At 40.1% G+C, this 17,596-nt stretch overlaps 1 protein-coding gene across 1 annotated transcript in view; it reads right to left on the bottom strand.

The window, feature by feature from the left end:
• msh2 (mutS homolog 2 (E. coli)) overlaps window positions 1–17,596 on the bottom strand; it is a 46,738-nt gene that overhangs the window by 16,630 nt on the left and 12,512 nt on the right. The window contains exon 7 of the mRNA XM_041251383.1: window positions 5,269–5,468. Coding sequence (XP_041107317.1) covers window positions 5,269–5,468 — 200 coding nt within the window. The remainder of the gene's footprint in view (window positions 1–5,268; window positions 5,469–17,596) is intronic.

Raw genomic sequence — 17,596 nt, forward strand, 5'->3', positions numbered from 1 at the left:
GGACACCCCCCACCGCTTTATTTGGAGAGTCATTCTTCAGAAACAAAAACAAGGGTACAGGAAAGGATGCCATGTAATACAGAGCAATGCAAGTGCCATTGTATGCAATGCCTCTGTATGTGTGTCTAGATCTCAAACAAATAGCTGAAAAGAGAATCGCACACTGCAATTATCCCCATACAACACACAAACATCTGGATAATTCAAGCCACACATGACAACTTTCAAAAAATAAAACAGGACTCTTGAAACCATCAGGCAACCATTTAAATGAACATGCAGCTGGAAAATGATGCCGTGTTCTAGTGGAACTGACAGTGGAGTGGAGGAGTGCAGTGGATGAGGAGCCAGAATGCCAAGAACCCGGTATGCTGATAATGCCACACGAGACAGCTCAGAGAGGGATCTTACTGGCCAATACAGTTACAGAAACACGAATGATCCATTTACGAAAGCTTCATTCATCACTTTGAAGTGTAAGGTAAAAGTCTGGATTGTGACAACTTTCATAGGATAAGCTTGTGTTCTTTACAAAATGTCAAAAGGGCTCTCTAATAAGTATTCCTACACTCACAGTCCACATCCCATCATTATAAATTACTTACATAAGCTTAATCACTTCAACAAACCTGACGTGACAGCGAGTTTAAGAACAAGCCTGCCACTCTCCAGCAGAGAACCAAAACTCCAGCACTCGACTGACAGATGTGAGTAAATGCAGACGTGCGGCAGCGAAAACATGCAATTGGGCAGTGGATGTTACATAATAAAACTCTTAATTATCCATCACAAGCAATTCCACGTTCTTTTAAGCATTCAGGAGGAGAACAAAGCCTTGAATCATAGCAACATGCAATAGAGAACAAAATCAAATTGAAAAAACTTCAAGCATGACTAATGACTTTTTTTTAGTCAAATTTAGTTATTAACACACCAGTCTTGACTTTCCATCTTAGAGGCTGGAAGTGTATGGCAAATGTCTTACCATACACTTCCAGCCTCTTAACTTTTCGAATTGCATTTGGCTTCAATCCAATAACCTTTACTTTTTCTACAAACATTTTAACCCTTTCAGATACTGTGTGATTAATACCCAATGAGGACCCTCTGTATGGTCGTGTGCCACAGGCTGTCTTACCGGCTCTCTTGCGCAGTGGTGAAGACACTCGCTTTGGGTGTGCAGCTTCTTCCCTGTTACACATTTGTTTTGTTTTTTTCTACCCATCCATCCATCTATTTTTTTTTTTTTTTATAAGCAGCTCACACTGTGGCTGTTAACCCAAGGAGAAACAGCTAGGTTTGCCTGCCTCTTCAACTGCACTAGAAGGCCGAGATATCCTAGGAGACCATTTCAAATTTACCAGGTGGTATTGGGTCTGACTGACTTTTTCAAATCAATTAGCCTGCACCCATTATTAAAGAAGATCTACAAGTCCAGAAGCCTGCTTGTGTGCACGCCTTCCTGTGCAAGGCCAATTAGTGATAAACCCATTGAACATACCCTTTATTTCACTTTTGCTTATTGGAAACTCCGAAAAGACACTATAGAGCCTCCAAGTCATGAGCACAGGGGGCTACTAACAGACCTGCACTGCTTCAGACCACAGTGTGTCTAAAGCTACTTTATATCATGATTGCCATGCAGGTATAACTTGTGATATAAACCGGGTTTCACTTTTGCCTATGACAGCACATTACGTGTGAGAGAAAATAAGAAAGCACTGAATTAAAAAGAATAATATTTTAATAATGTACATTTAAAACAAATGTATATTCAGTAGTTTATTACAGGACAAATACATTTTGTATTATTAACTGGAACGAAACAGTATGTCTATTGAAACAAAAAAAAAAAAAAAAAAGCATGAATTGTCGACTGATGGTGGGTTTTTTTGTGTGCATTTCTAGAAGACTGACTGTTGAAGAAATTTGGCGACTGTTTTGTAACAGAGTCTGTATCCTGTGACTGCCCACGAAGCATTTGACAGGCTGCACAAAATGCCAATTTATCAGCTGACATGATTGATTGTTGTTAGTTACATTGGAAATTAAATTATATCCTGTGGTTACTTAGTAAAGCCCCAGCCAAGCAACAAAATGTGACAATAAGCGGGTTTGTGAGATGATACTGAGAGCTCATTTTTCAAAAGAACCTATGATGAATGGAGAGTGGTTTTTGAAAAATCATGATACTATAACGGAGTATGAAATGAAGCGAGGCTCGTCTATTTAAAACAGTAATGCTACAAACACCTCTATCCTTCGGCTCTCTTTAGTTACTCGAAGCAGCAGCTGTAGGGTCTCTGTCGATGTTCTAGCATTTTAGACTAAAAAAAGTGTGTAGAAAACAGGAGCCAAAAAACCAAGCGGAAAAGAGCAGATCAAGAGGATGAGCAGGAGTTACAACCTGGAAGGATTCTAGGTTTGTTGGATACAGAGAGGATAATGAACAACAAAGTGGACTAAAAACCATACCGAACCAACAAGACCTCTATCCTCTGCAGCCTCAGACATTATCAAAGCAGCAAACAGCCACTGTCCCGAATTAAACTCACCTCAGGGAAAGCTTCAGTGCTCATCTGGTGTCTGTTTGATGAAGCATTGAATTAAAATGGTCCTAATACAATAAAAGAATCACTGCAAAAAAAAACAGTCAGTGGAAAGTTTATTCCTTTTCCATTCCTCATTTAAAATATAAGTCGTGATCTTGTCAGGGATTTGAGAATTGATACACAAGCACTTTGTCTGATCTGCCTGGTTCTGAGACAACGGGATTGATCACTTAATACAATGAACTGAAAAGATGAGAACTGAAGGATGACATGACAGCTCTCAGTAGCAGATTTCGGTCCACAGTGATACCTACAGTATAGGTAGCGTTCCGCATTTCCGGTTTATTCCGAGTTTTACTGAAATTCCAGGATTTTGTGTCACTGGACATCAGTTTTTGCTGATTTATACCCGATTGTCTATTTCAATATTTTCCCAGTACTATTTTCTAGGAAATAAATATTTTGATTAAAATGAGATTTTATTTTGACTCCAACATTGTAATATGCAGCCCTACACTGTATCCTAGGATACAGCAGACACTTTTAGACATCAGATCAAATAACATTCAAAACATGGTTCTGTCACTTCAAACACATTATCAATAATCAAAGTCTGATTATTGTGGCAATTGCTGGGTGGCGTGACCAAAAACTAAATTCAAATACATGAACATGTAATATTTTTAGTAGATGAGGAATGGGGAGAGAACGTAAATCAGTTTATGAATATTCAAAAGAAAACAAATGTTTCGAGGTATGCAAGAATAGCAGAAGTGGATCAGGTGAGGCAGAAGATGCACAGCGCTGCAGATACTGCTGCATTGAGGTAAACGTTCTCACTGACAATAAAAGTACATGCAGAAAAATAAGCGACACATTAAATTAAAACAAGAAAGTGAACTGAGAGACAGGCAAACCATTTATGCAGCTTTTACACACGCATTAATAGACAGCACAGAATGACTGTGCTAATGAGTTTGTCAGAGCACTGTGCTTTGCTGGACAGCCACTGTTTATTGCAGAGAGGTATGTATTGGTGACTTCGTGGACAGTACTGTCTGTAGTAAAACACTGCCTAACGCTGACAATCAATCGTAAATATGACAGAAAATTATGATGCTTTAGTTGTCAATATTATTTTTCCTTATGATTTCAAGGTGAATAAACCTGGCTTGTTTTGTGCTGATGTCATGTTCATACCTTCTGTAGATACTGGGTGCGTTTACGGAGATCATTCTGCACAGAATTTGACCAATTTAGCCAACGATATTCCAAGAATGATCTCTGTGAACACACCCGTTCGCTAAATTGGTCTGAACCTGCGCAGAATGATCTCCGTTCACAGAATGATCTCCACTATTTCCACCAGAACAGCAATTGCCCAAACATTCGCAAAGTAACAGCTAGATTCTTGCACAAATTCTGCTTCATCATACATGCCCGGGACATTATTAAATCAGAAACCAGATTTCTACCCCGAATTTAACCGATGTTTCAATTAAAAACTAATTTGTACTGATTGTATCCCTATTTTAATATATGTAAATGAAAGTATGAAAAATTCCAGGAAATTTTTTTTAAAAGATAAAAACTGAAAAACACAGAACACCAAGTGTAGGTTATGAGTAGTGTTCCGCATTTTCGGCTTTTATCTTTAAAAAAAAAATTTCTGGGAATTTTTCGTACTGTGATGTCTGTGGAGACTTTGCGTCCAGGCAACACCAATGCGGAGGGACAGTGACCCTGGGTCTTGGCAACACGGAATGGTTAATAAAAATCCTTACATTTAAACATAGATTGACACTTAAAATATGAATATTACCCATAATTGTATAGTTGTCAGTCCTTTAGTTAACAATATTGATACAGGAATTATTGATACTAACAGAATAACCGAACGCTGTGGATTGCTACTGGCATGTATTTAACATTTCTCTCTCTCTCTATATATATATATATATACACACACACGTGTACAGTATGTTAAGGACGTGCACATTTTCGGGTTTTATGCATATCATCCCTAATCATAATGCAGAGATGCCAAAAGATACAAGCTACATAAATTATGTATACTCCCTGAACGCTTATGAAGTATTTCAATACCAGGTTTTGTTTTTTGTTTGTTTTTTTAATTAATGGTTCGTAATACCTGTATTTCACTGACATACTAAAATCTCTGAGCAGTGTTGCTTAGCAACCGGTTTAGAAACTGAAACTGCCGCACAAAACTGTAAACAGTTTATTACCGAATTTATATATTACATCATTATATTGCACACTGTGCTTGCACTATATTTTTTTCTGAAAAAACAAGAACTCAAAACAAAATTACTAGTAGTATTTAATGCAAAACCCTATAAAACCTCATTTTATACATGAACACAAAAATATCTGCACCTTCAAATAACAGTTGATCTCTGTATATCACAGGATGGGATTTTCTTTGTCAGGGCAGGGTGGGACAGGACACACGTTTCATTCCCATGTCACCCTAGTGCTAGGGCAATAGTTCAGTCAAGTTTTTTTTTTTAAATTGTCTCAATTCTAACATTCCAGGTGATGCTGTATGATGACAACCTTTCACCCTTTATTAACAGTGGCAGTATTCAGATCAACTGACTAGATCCCATTGACCCCCCCCCCCCCCCCCAGGAGAACTTAATTTCCACTACGCTTTCAAACTACTCCAGCAGTGCCAGCTTGCACCTCTTACCACCGTATCTCTCGAGCGCCAACACCAGATTGGGGAGCTGCCCCACAGCCTGGTAAAGCCGGTAGCAGTCCTGCAGGGTGCAATTCTGCCGCTGGAACTTCTTGGCCAGCCGGTTGAGGTCAGGGAATCTGCGCAGAAGGTCCTCCTGGAAGTTCTGTCGCAGCTCCGAGTCCTCCATGAAGGACTCTACCAGGTTCAGCCTGCAAGCCAAACAAGGACAGGAGGAGTAGCGTCAGTGAAGTGATCATCTCCCTGGATCTCGCTCAGGAACCACAGGCTTTTTCATCAGCACCGTTTGAAGGTTTGTAAAAGCCTCGGTTCAACCCTGTCCAAGTGCTCCGATAGAAAGAACTAGCATTGGTTACAGAGTATACTCTCAGGGTTCTTGTTAATGTGGCTGTTCCAAGGTTTCAAACACGTACAGGAGAATTATCTTTTGCATATCAACTCCCGTAGAAGTGGAAGGTTTTCATCATAGTACCACGATGTACCTTTCTTCGTCTGGTTTTAAAGATCGGATTGGGGAATTGCTTAGAACCTCCTGCTAATACTTCTGCTTCAGTCCATCTTAACAAATAGATACGTCTTCCTGATTCTGTTTGTTGATCTAGGTGTGCTGCTGATTAAGTTTGAACTACACATGTTTTGTGTTTGTGCTTTGAGACTGTCCTTTTTCTTGTTTTCTAGGACCCCCTTGTAAATGAGGCCTCTGTCTCAATGGGTAAATCTCCCGATTAAATAAATAAATGTACCTTACGCCTATGAATTCACTTGACGAGGTATACTTTAAAACACTGAAGTACGACAGAGCAATCCCAAGCAAGGGAAAAATAAATATTACTAAAGAGAAATAACCCTGTAACCTAACCACTAGGGGTGTAGCAATACATGAAGGTCACGATACTACTGTAGAAACATTGCCCTACGTGCGATGGTCCTGATGGACTATTTTGTTTGATATAAGAGGAAATGATCGTCAATGACATCATTTGTTGGTAGGAAGGCAGGCTTTCTTCACAAGATTTGCAACTCAAACCCAGAGAAGCGGAACTGCATCTTCTACTACATTAAACTGAAAATGGACTTGTCTGAAATATACGCTCACCACAGCTTCAGCGTTTGGAGCAGTTTACAAAGCTTTACAAAAAAGAAATAAAAATGTCTTAAGCACATCTGAAACAAGAAACTGTGTTGCCAGCCTACTGGATTAGCTTATAAATTTGTTCTGTAAATGTGTGGGTGGTTTTATAATCATGCTCAAGGGCACATACATCATGCTTTATTACCTCACTGTGACAGCTCAGTTGTATCAAACCCCTCTAGCTCCGCCAGTTCTACTTAAGTGATTCTTGTCAGATCTATCAGGACGTCTTCACTCATTGGTTTGCATGCATTATCTATTAAATCATATTAAGAGAAACGTTTAGCTAATGTCACAATCTCTGCTACAGTGATGAAACAGTGCTTGTAGACAGCTGCAGGAATACTGCGGATTGCTGCAGAAAACCAAGTGCTCAGAAATGGTGAATGCAATGAAATACCACTGAAGAAACATGAATCAACATATTGATATTACATAGGAGCAGGAATAATTGCTGGCTACAATATAAAAAACATTTTCACGACGGCCCGTTATGCATACTGCAGAGTTCAATAGCCTTCATTTACAAAGTTCACATACACTGAACAAAACACAACATGTAGTATTGGACCCATGTTTCATGAGCTGAAATAAAAGATCCCAGAAATTTTCCAAACACACAAAAAGCTTATTTATCTCAAATTTTGTGCACACATTTGTTTATATCCCTGCTACTGAGCATTTCTCCTTTGCCAAGATAATCCATCCACCTGACAGGTGTGACATATCAAGAAGCTGATTAAACAGCATGATCATGAAACAGGTGCACCTTGTGCTGGGGACAATAAAAGGCCATTCTAAAATGAGCAGTTTTGTCACACAACACAATGCCACAGATGTCTCAAGTTTTGAGGGAGCGTGCAATTGGCATGCTGACTGCAGGAATGTCCTCCAGAAATGTTGCCAGAGAATTGAATGTTCATTTCTCTACTATAAGCCGCCTCCAACGTCGTTTGAGAATTTGGCAGTACGTCCAACCGGCCTCACAACTGCAGACCACGTGTAACCACGCCAGCCCAGGACCTCCACATCCGGCTTCTTCACCTGCGGGATCATCTGATACCAACCACCCGGACAGCTGATGAAACTGTGGGTTTGCACAACAGAAGAATTTCTGCACAAATTGTCAGAAACCGTCTCAGGGAAGCTCATCTGCATGCTCGTCATCTTCACCAGGGTCTTGACCGAACTGCAGTTCGGCATTGTAACCCACTTCAGTGGGCAAATGCTCACCTTCGATGGCCACTGGCACGCTGGAGAAGTGTGCTCTTCATGGATGAATCCTGGTTTAAACTGTACCGGGCAGATGGCAAACCGTGTATGGCATCGTGTGGGCAAGCGATGTCAATGTGGCGGTGAGGTTATGGTATGGGCAGGCATAAGCTACGGGCAACGAACACAATTACATTTTATCGAAGGCAATTTGAACGCACAGAGATACCATGACAAGATCCTGAGGCCCACTGTCGTGCCATTCATCCGTCACTAGCATGATAATGCATGGCCCCATGTCGCAAGGATCTGTACACAATTCCTGGAAGCTGAAAACGTCCCAGTTCTTCCATGGCCTCCATACTCACCAGACGTGTCACCCATTGAGCATGTTTGGGATGCTCTGGATCGACGTGTACGACAGCGTGTTCCAGTTCCCGCCAATATTCAGCAACTTCGTACAGCCACTGAAGAGGAGTGGGACAACATTCCACAGGCCACAATCAACAGCCTGATCAACTCTATGCGAAAGAGTTGTGTCGCGCTGCATGAGGCAAATGGTGGTCACACCAGATACTGACTGGTTTTCTGATCCACAACCCTACCTTTTTTTTTTTTTTTTTTTAAGGTATCTGTGACCAACAGATGCATATCTGTATTACCAGTCATGTGAAATCCATAAATTAGGGCCTAATGAATTTACTTCAATTGACCGATTTCCTTATATGAACTGTAACTCAGTACAATCTTTGAAATTGTTGCGTTTATTTTTGTTCAGTGTAGTTGCACACTACATGCAATACATTTAACTGTTCCATGTTTATAGCTTTATCTTGATTCTAAATTTTACAATTAAAACCACATTTATTTTTAACTTCCGTTTTATTACATTCTGTATTAGACTTTTTAATTTAATGGTTTATTTTGTGTGGGTAACGTTCTGGGATCCTGGTGATGAAAAGTGGTATTGTACTGTAATCCGAACAAGGCAACTCCCCTAAACCACAGTAGTGCCACTATATAAAACAAACACACACTCAGGTTATTACCAGCCACAGAGCAGCACATGGTCCCAGGTCTATGCCATGTTCACTCCTTTATTATGCAGCTAACCCAATAACAGACTGTTCCTTCAGACAATAACAGGTCAATCTAAAGCCAGCAGCTTTCTAAAGCATAATCTATCCAAATGGCAGGGAAGCCTAACAAAGGCACATGCGTTCAGAACAAGCACTCTCCAGTTCTTACAAAACAGCATTGATCAAGTGATCACTTTCCATTGCTCCCTCACTATAGCCATCACAAACACTGCTCCAATTAATTAAAAGCGGTTTTGAGGATTAACGCTGTGTAAAACCTTGTTTAGCAAGGATCAACATCAATGAATGATCTCCCTTTCAATCACATTACACACACCATCCCGCCATACAGCTCCACACACACACGGAACACCTGCCAGAGGAAACCTCCAGTTCAGTAGTGGGGATGGGTTCATCAATAGGGACTGATCTCCCCTATTCAAAAGCACAATGTGTTCTTTGCATAGGACTGAGGATGTAAATAGACACCATCACTGCAGTTTAACCTCTCAGCGCCGGCAGCTGAAAAGGGGATTCTAATCCAACTGAACTGCCGATCTAGAATTAGCTACAGGCACTAATAATGTACTGTTAAGGAGTGCAAGAGGAGAATTAAATTGCGTGCAACGCCAAAACACTGCCTTGATCAAAATTGCAATTGGCAGTATGCTGTTAAAAAGAGCTTCTCATAGTAGCAACACATTACTTCAATTGAAGTCCCAATTAGGCATTTTAAATTGGCATCAAATGAAAGCAATTAAACAATCACAGCATTCATGTCAAGTAATTGTTTTTAAAAAGAAAACAGAATTGAAATTGACCCCTGAAAATCAGTGACGGGCTGTATCTCCCAGTGTGGGGAAACCCACTTTACACTATGTATTAGAATTTATTATGGGAACGGGAATTGAATTGTAGATACCAGAAACAGATTTTATATAATTTTTGCACACATTTGCCTGGTGTTTCTTTGAAGACATTAGAGAGTATTCAACCTGATCCTAATTTTATTGTGGGGTTTGAAACTATTAATTATTCCATATTAACACAGCTAGCCTTAACGGCCATAAACAAGTTCATCTAGAAAGCGATTCGGAACCATGAACGCATTTTACACATCTATTCAGAACCGTGAATGAGTTCATCCAGAAATCTATTCTTAACTGCTCTAATGTAAACTTATAGGTACAGAAGGTGGTCCAATTTGCTACTACACAGAACACTAATGGACCAAATTGTATAAGATGGATATCATCAACCTACAGGATATATAACAAAGTATACCTCTACCAATAACAGAAGCATAACTTTACTTAACCCAGCACACAACGTACACAACTTAGTTACTCTCCTGAAGTATATGCCTACAAACATTTTTTTTAAAGTTTCCGGATATAATTATTTCTAATTTCATTTCTATCTTGCAGTGCTGCCTCTCTCTTTGGAAAACAATGATCAGATAGCTAACAGCAGGTGGGCTGATGCTCCAATTGCTGACTTCAAACATGAGAACATGACACTGCATTTTTTAAAAGCCCCACTGAAGTTTGCTACAGCAAAAGCATCAAAGTCCAGTCAGCACTAGAATAAACAGGTCCCAATGCACAGCCAGAGATCAGTACAGATGAGCAAGACACACTGTTCAGGGGCACTGTGAAGCTGCAGCCTGGTTACAAATTACAAAACTTGTGCAGCACTGCAGAAGATCCAAGTTAAGAAGCCCACACTTACAGATAGCCAGGCTACAACAGAGAGAGGAGACAGGGATTAACACATCGCCTATTCTGGCATATTACTGTCTCCTTCTTGCTATTCCTCATGTTGAAGACATAGACATTTTAATGAACAGACACAAACTATTTAAAATGCACGTGTTTCCTTCTTATGAACATGCTCCATTCCTGTTTCCTTTGTAGTGTCCAGCTGTATTAATAGAAAAGGGCAGCCCACAGTGAAGATCTCTGCTGCCCATTATCAATTACCAAGAGTTCCTGAGAAACTACTTCTAGTGCCTGCGATAAGCGAGGAACATGGTGCCTTTATTCAAAGCTGTTGGACCATGTATGCTAATCTGCTATCCAAGTGCATAGCGGAGACCATCAAACCCACTGCAATACAGGAACGCAAATAAGACTATTGCATAGCAGTTTGATCCATTGCAGGTTTTACTAAAGAGTTTAAAAAAGACACCTGAACTTGTTATCTATACATCGTGGCCAGTCAACATCGTAGTAAAACCTAAAACGGGTGGAACTCCTGTGCAAAATACTAATTTCCATTGCTGCATTACCCCACTGTGCTCTGTCTGGAAATCAACACAATGGTGCATTAGCAAAGTGAAATGAAAAGTCCTTTGGGAGATGGAACGCACGCACAGGGGAAGTTTGAGAGCACCGACAGACATGCCAACTGTAAGCAATTACCTTAAGACAGGTCCAGCTGAGTGGTACTGACTCTGGTACCTCATGCTTACAGGGGGCCCCGCAAATCAATTGCATGCAGCGCGACGTATGCTGGGACTTTCATTTCACATGGTCACTCTCCTCGAGGGGGGCAGGAAGGATTTCTGCCGAATCCAAATGGATTACTGGCGCTCCAGGATCTCCTGTCACGTCTTGCATGCAAATTCATAAAACTTACCTGAACTTGCTAAGGTTATAGGCAGGTATGTATGCAAATGAACAAAGAAAAAAAGCAGACTGTTGTTTAAGACACAAGGGCGTGCCGTCAGCACATTTAACAGGAAAGCATTTCATAAAGGCAGCAAAGGTGCTCACGCTTACAAGGTGAGCAATGCCTGCCTAACCTGAATTTTTCCCTGGAGACACTGGGTTTCCAGGCTCTGTTAATCTCAGGGAGGGTTCCAATTTAACTACAGTCCCTCCCTGTTGGCGCTATCATTAGCTGCTTCAAGGTTTTATTAAACTGGAGAGTGATAGGTGGAGCCACTTCAGGTCATAAGAGCAATACTTTTCTTTTAATGGATACTTGAAATAACCAATAATAGCAGGGCTCTCTATTAAGGTAGCTCGCCGACTCTTTGGTGCCCATACTAAGTGGGGGTGAGAGGTGGTGTCGAGGTTTGAAAGCAGTTGCATTTAAAAAGTGACTTAAATTAAAAAATTGATCTAGCCATTTAACTTAAAATACATTTTTCACCCTCAGTTATATTCATCTATATTATTTGCTTTTGAATCCCCAGGGCTGGAATTTGGTGGTAGGCTACTGAAATAAACAGAGAATGTGTGATGATTTATTAAACATTGTAATAGCCAGCAAATCTAATAACCAAAATGGTAATAACCAAAAAACTGCTACTGAAACATTCAGAAACTATTGGTGTGATCTCAGACTGCCATCATAATACTTTGAACTGCTGTAGGAGGAGGAAGAGCTAGACAGCGACTTGGATAATGACCCCTAATTGTGGTCCATATCAAACCATTTCTGCTGGTACTCATGCGAGAACCTAATGATTAAAGTTATGTGAACCGCCGATAACTTGTTTTATATTAAAAACACAAAACAAACCTTTGTTAATCGTAACTGTACAATGTACAGTGTCCTATCTATAAAAGACATGTGCTCTGTAACAAGTCTTCACGTGGTAACTTCTACTAGTCTAGAGGTCACAATTATTGTAAAAATGGAGAAAAATGAAAAAGGTATAAATCAAATATTTTGAATAATTGGCCCCAAATGTGTACACTGCAAAGACCATTAATGCAGTTATTTTCTTTATAAATATAAAAACCCCTATAAAAGCCCAGTTCATAGCATTCAGTTGACTCCTTTCCAAAAAGTGCATCCACACAAGACCCCCTTTCAAACAGTATCTACCTACTGGCACAGTAGTCGAGCATTTCAACAGACTGGTTTGTACAGAATTTACTGCACTCCTTCCCTACTTGCTTATATTTTCTATTCATCCTGACTGATCCAGCACGAAGGGAGTGGAGAAAGAGGGCGGGAATGCGGTCGGACTTACTTTTCAAAGTATTGGGGTGTGGGGAATACTCTAATGTGTGCTGTAAAAAATACATATATTAAAAAAAAAAAAAACAATACAGTGACTGTCCAGCAGATGGTGCCCATGATAAACTTAGAAACTATTTTGTAGAAATGCGATGGTCTCAGGTTGAGGTTAACACCTTAGGAGCGGAACAGCTTGCATTCAGGAGACTCCAATCCCCTAGTCTACTTGGAATACACAATAAACTGTACTGTACCCAGGTTATCCCCCTGAACAATGCAGTCAAATGTATTTCAACAGAATTCAGATAACTCCTTCATAGTTTTACAAGCACCTTGTTCTTAGTTTAAAAACAAATAGAAGACTGAAAACGTATAATAAACTTTACCAAATATTGTACATGGAATATAGCTGCAGAAAGTGCATTATATTTAGCAATTATTATTTAAATCAGAACACAATCTTGATTTCTGTAATTTGATACATTACATTTAGTAGATGTAACTTTTGCGGTTAACAATTATAGTAAGTTATCACAATATTGTTAGAGAATTTAAAAACAGGTCAATGATGCCAGATAAAAATGCATCAAAATTTAAACAAAGCAGCCTGTTGTTAAATTAAGACAATGGCACTGAATTAGTGAAGCCAAATAAACTATGGAATGTTCTGTATGCTCCTGAAAAGCTAGGGCAATAGAATGAAAGCAGCATTGATAAACAATTGCCTTGTTTGCAGCACTTAGTCTATCTATCTGTCAAGCACAGACCAGCTAGCTGTAGATAAGACTGGGACTACCAATGAAGTAGCTGCTCTACACAAACCATTATAATCTGTTGTGTCCTCAGCAGTGTACTGTTCTGGTGCAGTAGTGCGAATAAAACAAAATGAATTAAAACAGCAGGACCTTTGTACAAGTTACAACGCCGAAGGTAAAAGCTTGCCAGTTTCATAATGAACAAAACCCTGATTCAGTAACCAGGTCACATGACACATTGAGAGATTAAAAACCGGTTTCAAGCCGCCACCTCCCCTCGGTTGCTAGGGGTAGTTACTGATTAACCAATAACAGGCTGTGATATTACTAAAGTCTTAATTTGAGAGCTGCACCACCTTCAACATCAAAAATTGTGTTCATTTAGTAATATAGTATACCCCTCCTCCTTTACTGGCTTCCACAGTACAGTACAGTTTCACTACTGTATTTCAGTATTGTCTTTTTTCAGAAGCCCACAGGGACACTAGAATTGCCTGACTCACACAGACTGGTCTCCCCTCCTCTCAAAAGACCCTCTTGATGTGCTCCAATGCAAGGCAGCAACATATAAATGTGGAGGGCAAATCTAGCAAAAGAATACAAAATATTCACCAAGGTATATTTAAGGACACTGTGGCTACTTTATTACAATGCTTCTCTCCAGACAGCCACTGTATAATGTGTATTAGCAAAAACATGGCTGTGAGGAAACACAAAGCCAGGCTCAGGAAAAATGGCTTTAAATCTGGTTCCAGGAGGCCTAGTTTGAAGCAACTTTGCTGCATCAATCCTCTCGTCTCCCCTGGTGTGTCATGCAGGGGCCTGAAAACCAAGTTCTAAGCCACAAAGGAAGTACGGTTGCATGGTGGAGGGGGGTTGCTCATCAGCTTCCCAGCAATATCAAAACAAGCCACCTGTGAGCAGTGCCTGGGGTCAGACAGAAGAGGCATTCCAGCCTGAGGGGAAGAATTTCAGACACACCTTCGAAAGACAAAAGAGGGAGGATATTATTTGTTCAATTGAAAACAAAGAAAAAAAACTGAGTCTCTTTCAAGGAACTAACAAGTTTACTCTGAATTACTGGTACAGTTATCAGAAAGGTTATAAACACAGTAGAGGTCTCCGATTCACAGCACAATTACACACCAGGTTTATTCCTGATCTCAGAGCCTTGGGGATCATATAAGTGTGCATTATATAAACATAACACCAGAGGGCTCCATCTCACTATTGAGGCAGGAATATTTGTTTTATATACTGTATATGGGGAGTGTTTGTGTAAGCGCACACACACACCTGCAGAATACAGGGAAGAGCCATTTCAATTTGTGATTTGCCTAATGAAGTTCAATTAAACACAGTAAAAACTTGAAGTAGGCAATATATTTATCCATTAAATATTTCATTTTAATTTTTTAGCTAAATTAGACATTTGTCAGTCATTTTAATATGGTCTCATAGTTTGGGGATTATTTCAGATGAATGTCAAACATTACACACAATCTTTTTGAAAATGGCAACGGCCCTTACAAATTCCCAAATCAAGTACTGTCCTCAAAATTGATCTGTATATCAATTTAAAATGGTGTCATGATTCATTTAGCTGCCAATAAACCAAGGCAGATTGTTATCTACTGGATTGAGGAAGGCATCAACATTAACGGTCAGTCAAATTTCCTGTTTTCAATAACTGCTACTCACCACGAAGAGGCACGTCAACAATCAATAACAATGCTATTACACAAGGCTGGTGAAATGGTTCTTTAGTTAGGGTAACAGAAGTACAATATACATTCCAACATTAACCACATTTCACATGCATTTATCGTTTCACAATTTTCTTGCACAGTGGCCAACCCAGACAGAAAAGCAAGAGTCGGGCTATTCAAGGTGAAGTTTTGTCCTTGACATTCAACTTTGCATTTCTTGTTCATAAACCTGTAAATCAGAGAGTTGAGACAGGGCTCATGCAAATCGACTGCACAGCTGATTTGCATGACTGGTTTCAACCCAGCACAGGTGGCGATGTTATGGTGGAACCATGACAAACCAGCTGTGCCAGTGACCAATCTGAGGACAAGGACGGAAATAGAGCGAAACCTGGGAAAGGATCAGAGCCAGGGGGCGATGGAAATACAGTAAAACCTGGGAAAGGATCAGAGCCAGGGGGCATTGGAAACGACACTTCATGCCATGAAGAATTTTTTTAAGTAGTTTGAAGATGAATCGCTCATAATGCCCGGTTCTGAAGAACGTGGGCACCAACGTCAGTGACACTGGCCGGGATCATTTAGTGACAAACAAAACATGGAGAATTAACAAGACCTCTCTGGCCCAAGGCTGCTTTGCAATAAATAAATAAATAAATAAATAAATTTAAAAAAGAAAATCCTGAACGTATAGATCTAACACACTGTACAACCTGCAACACAGGCCATCCCTATACATACAGCTGGATAACAAGGAGGACGTCCTGAAGCAATAACATTTGCCTGTCAATTATGAGAACCATTCCCCACGATAAATCACACCTGCTTCAACATGCAAGCGTCCTCTTTGAAAAGCTGTGCCAAGCATTCTTCACATGTAGTGTACCGACAAACTTCCTTAAATACTGCGCTCTTTTTTTGGGTGCCAAGGTCAAGCGCTTCACAAAGTTTAAGAAAAACAGAGGGGAAGGCTAGGAGTACAGATTAGGCCAGTATGCAACACGTTGCACATTCTGGCAGCAAGCAAAAGCAAACAAACAAATCAACTCACCAACGTTCATGATAATCAGCCAGAGTGATGGGGGTGCTTGGTGTCACAAGGTAACTTCCTGTGCTGCAGGATGTTAAGCGAGGACACGGGAGGATTTCTTCATTATATTGGTCACATGGTCATTCAGTGATAATGGTAAATCAAGGTTTGAAGCACTGAGTTTTTTTTTTTTTTTTTTTTTTTTTTTTTTTTCTACTCAGCGTTTTTATAAAATACATTACAAAATAACCAGCGTTTGCCTGGTATGGTCTCTACCGCAGAGCTGAACCCACACTGCTGCAGCGACAGCCAGGCATGGACGACCCAAAGGGCACAGTGATCAACAGGGATGGAAAGAAGACTCCAACTGCACAGCAGTTACCAGCTCCAGGTTTTACTGTGAACTTGATTAACCAGTGTCTTGGTAATAAGCTCAGATGTGTCTTATTCAGGGTTGGGGTCATTTCTTGTTTTTTAATTCCAATTCAGTTTCCAATTCTGTCAATGAGCTTCTCACAGTGGCAACAAATTAGTTCCATTAAATTCACGATTTGTTCAACTGCTTTAATTTGAAGCCAATTTGACCGACAACAATTCTCTCTAAAATATCGACTCCAATTGCGCTGAAGGTATTTGGAATTGACTTAAAACTAATCAACCCCAACCCATGTCTTAATACACTCCTAGTTATACCAGAAATGGATCAAACAGCTAAGCAATGGGAATCTTACTTCATTCCCTGCTAAATATTCCCTTTGTTTACTTAACACAAGTGTGCCGTTTATTTTTACTTTTGTCATTTAAAATCAACTCTGCTTTAAAAGTTTTGCAGCAGCTGTGGTATCTGACTGTCCCCACAGCCTAAGCAAGTGTGAAAGCCATAGCAGATTTGAGAACCAATTACAGTGCTCCACAAGTCTGATTGCACCTGAAAAGCATGCAAGCAAAGACTGCACAATCTTCCATCGACATACAACTGAAGCACTGCTCACAGAACCACTGACTGCACAGGACACCACAAAAACAAGGCACTATGTAAATTCACAGCACCGGTGTTTCAGTTGTTTTCACATGGTAACAGAATTAGAATTAGAATTAAAGCACAGATAAAGCAACCATAAACAAAGTAAAAGCACCTTCCCACATCACAGGCTGGAACTCGCCTCGCTATCCAGCAGAACTGCATGGCAATGAGTGTCTATTATCCCGAAAAGCTCGCCACAGGCAAGGGTTATTGGTGGTGATCGGGCTAATTTACCAGTCCAAGTGAAAATTCAAGAACCAGCTTCTTTTCTTCGACACAAATCCAAGCAGCGGTTTCTTCACTTGGTTCACCTGTGCCCAACATTGGGACTAATCATATAACAAGGCTATTGACCCAGCTTTGTAATGATTACACTATTGTGTAAAGCTTTAAGTGGCATGTA

The sequence above is a fragment of the Polyodon spathula genome, chromosome 5 (genome assembly GCF_017654505.1).
Source record: "Polyodon spathula isolate WHYD16114869_AA chromosome 5, ASM1765450v1, whole genome shotgun sequence".
NCBI classification, from domain to species: Eukaryota; Metazoa; Chordata; class Actinopteri; order Acipenseriformes; family Polyodontidae; genus Polyodon; species Polyodon spathula.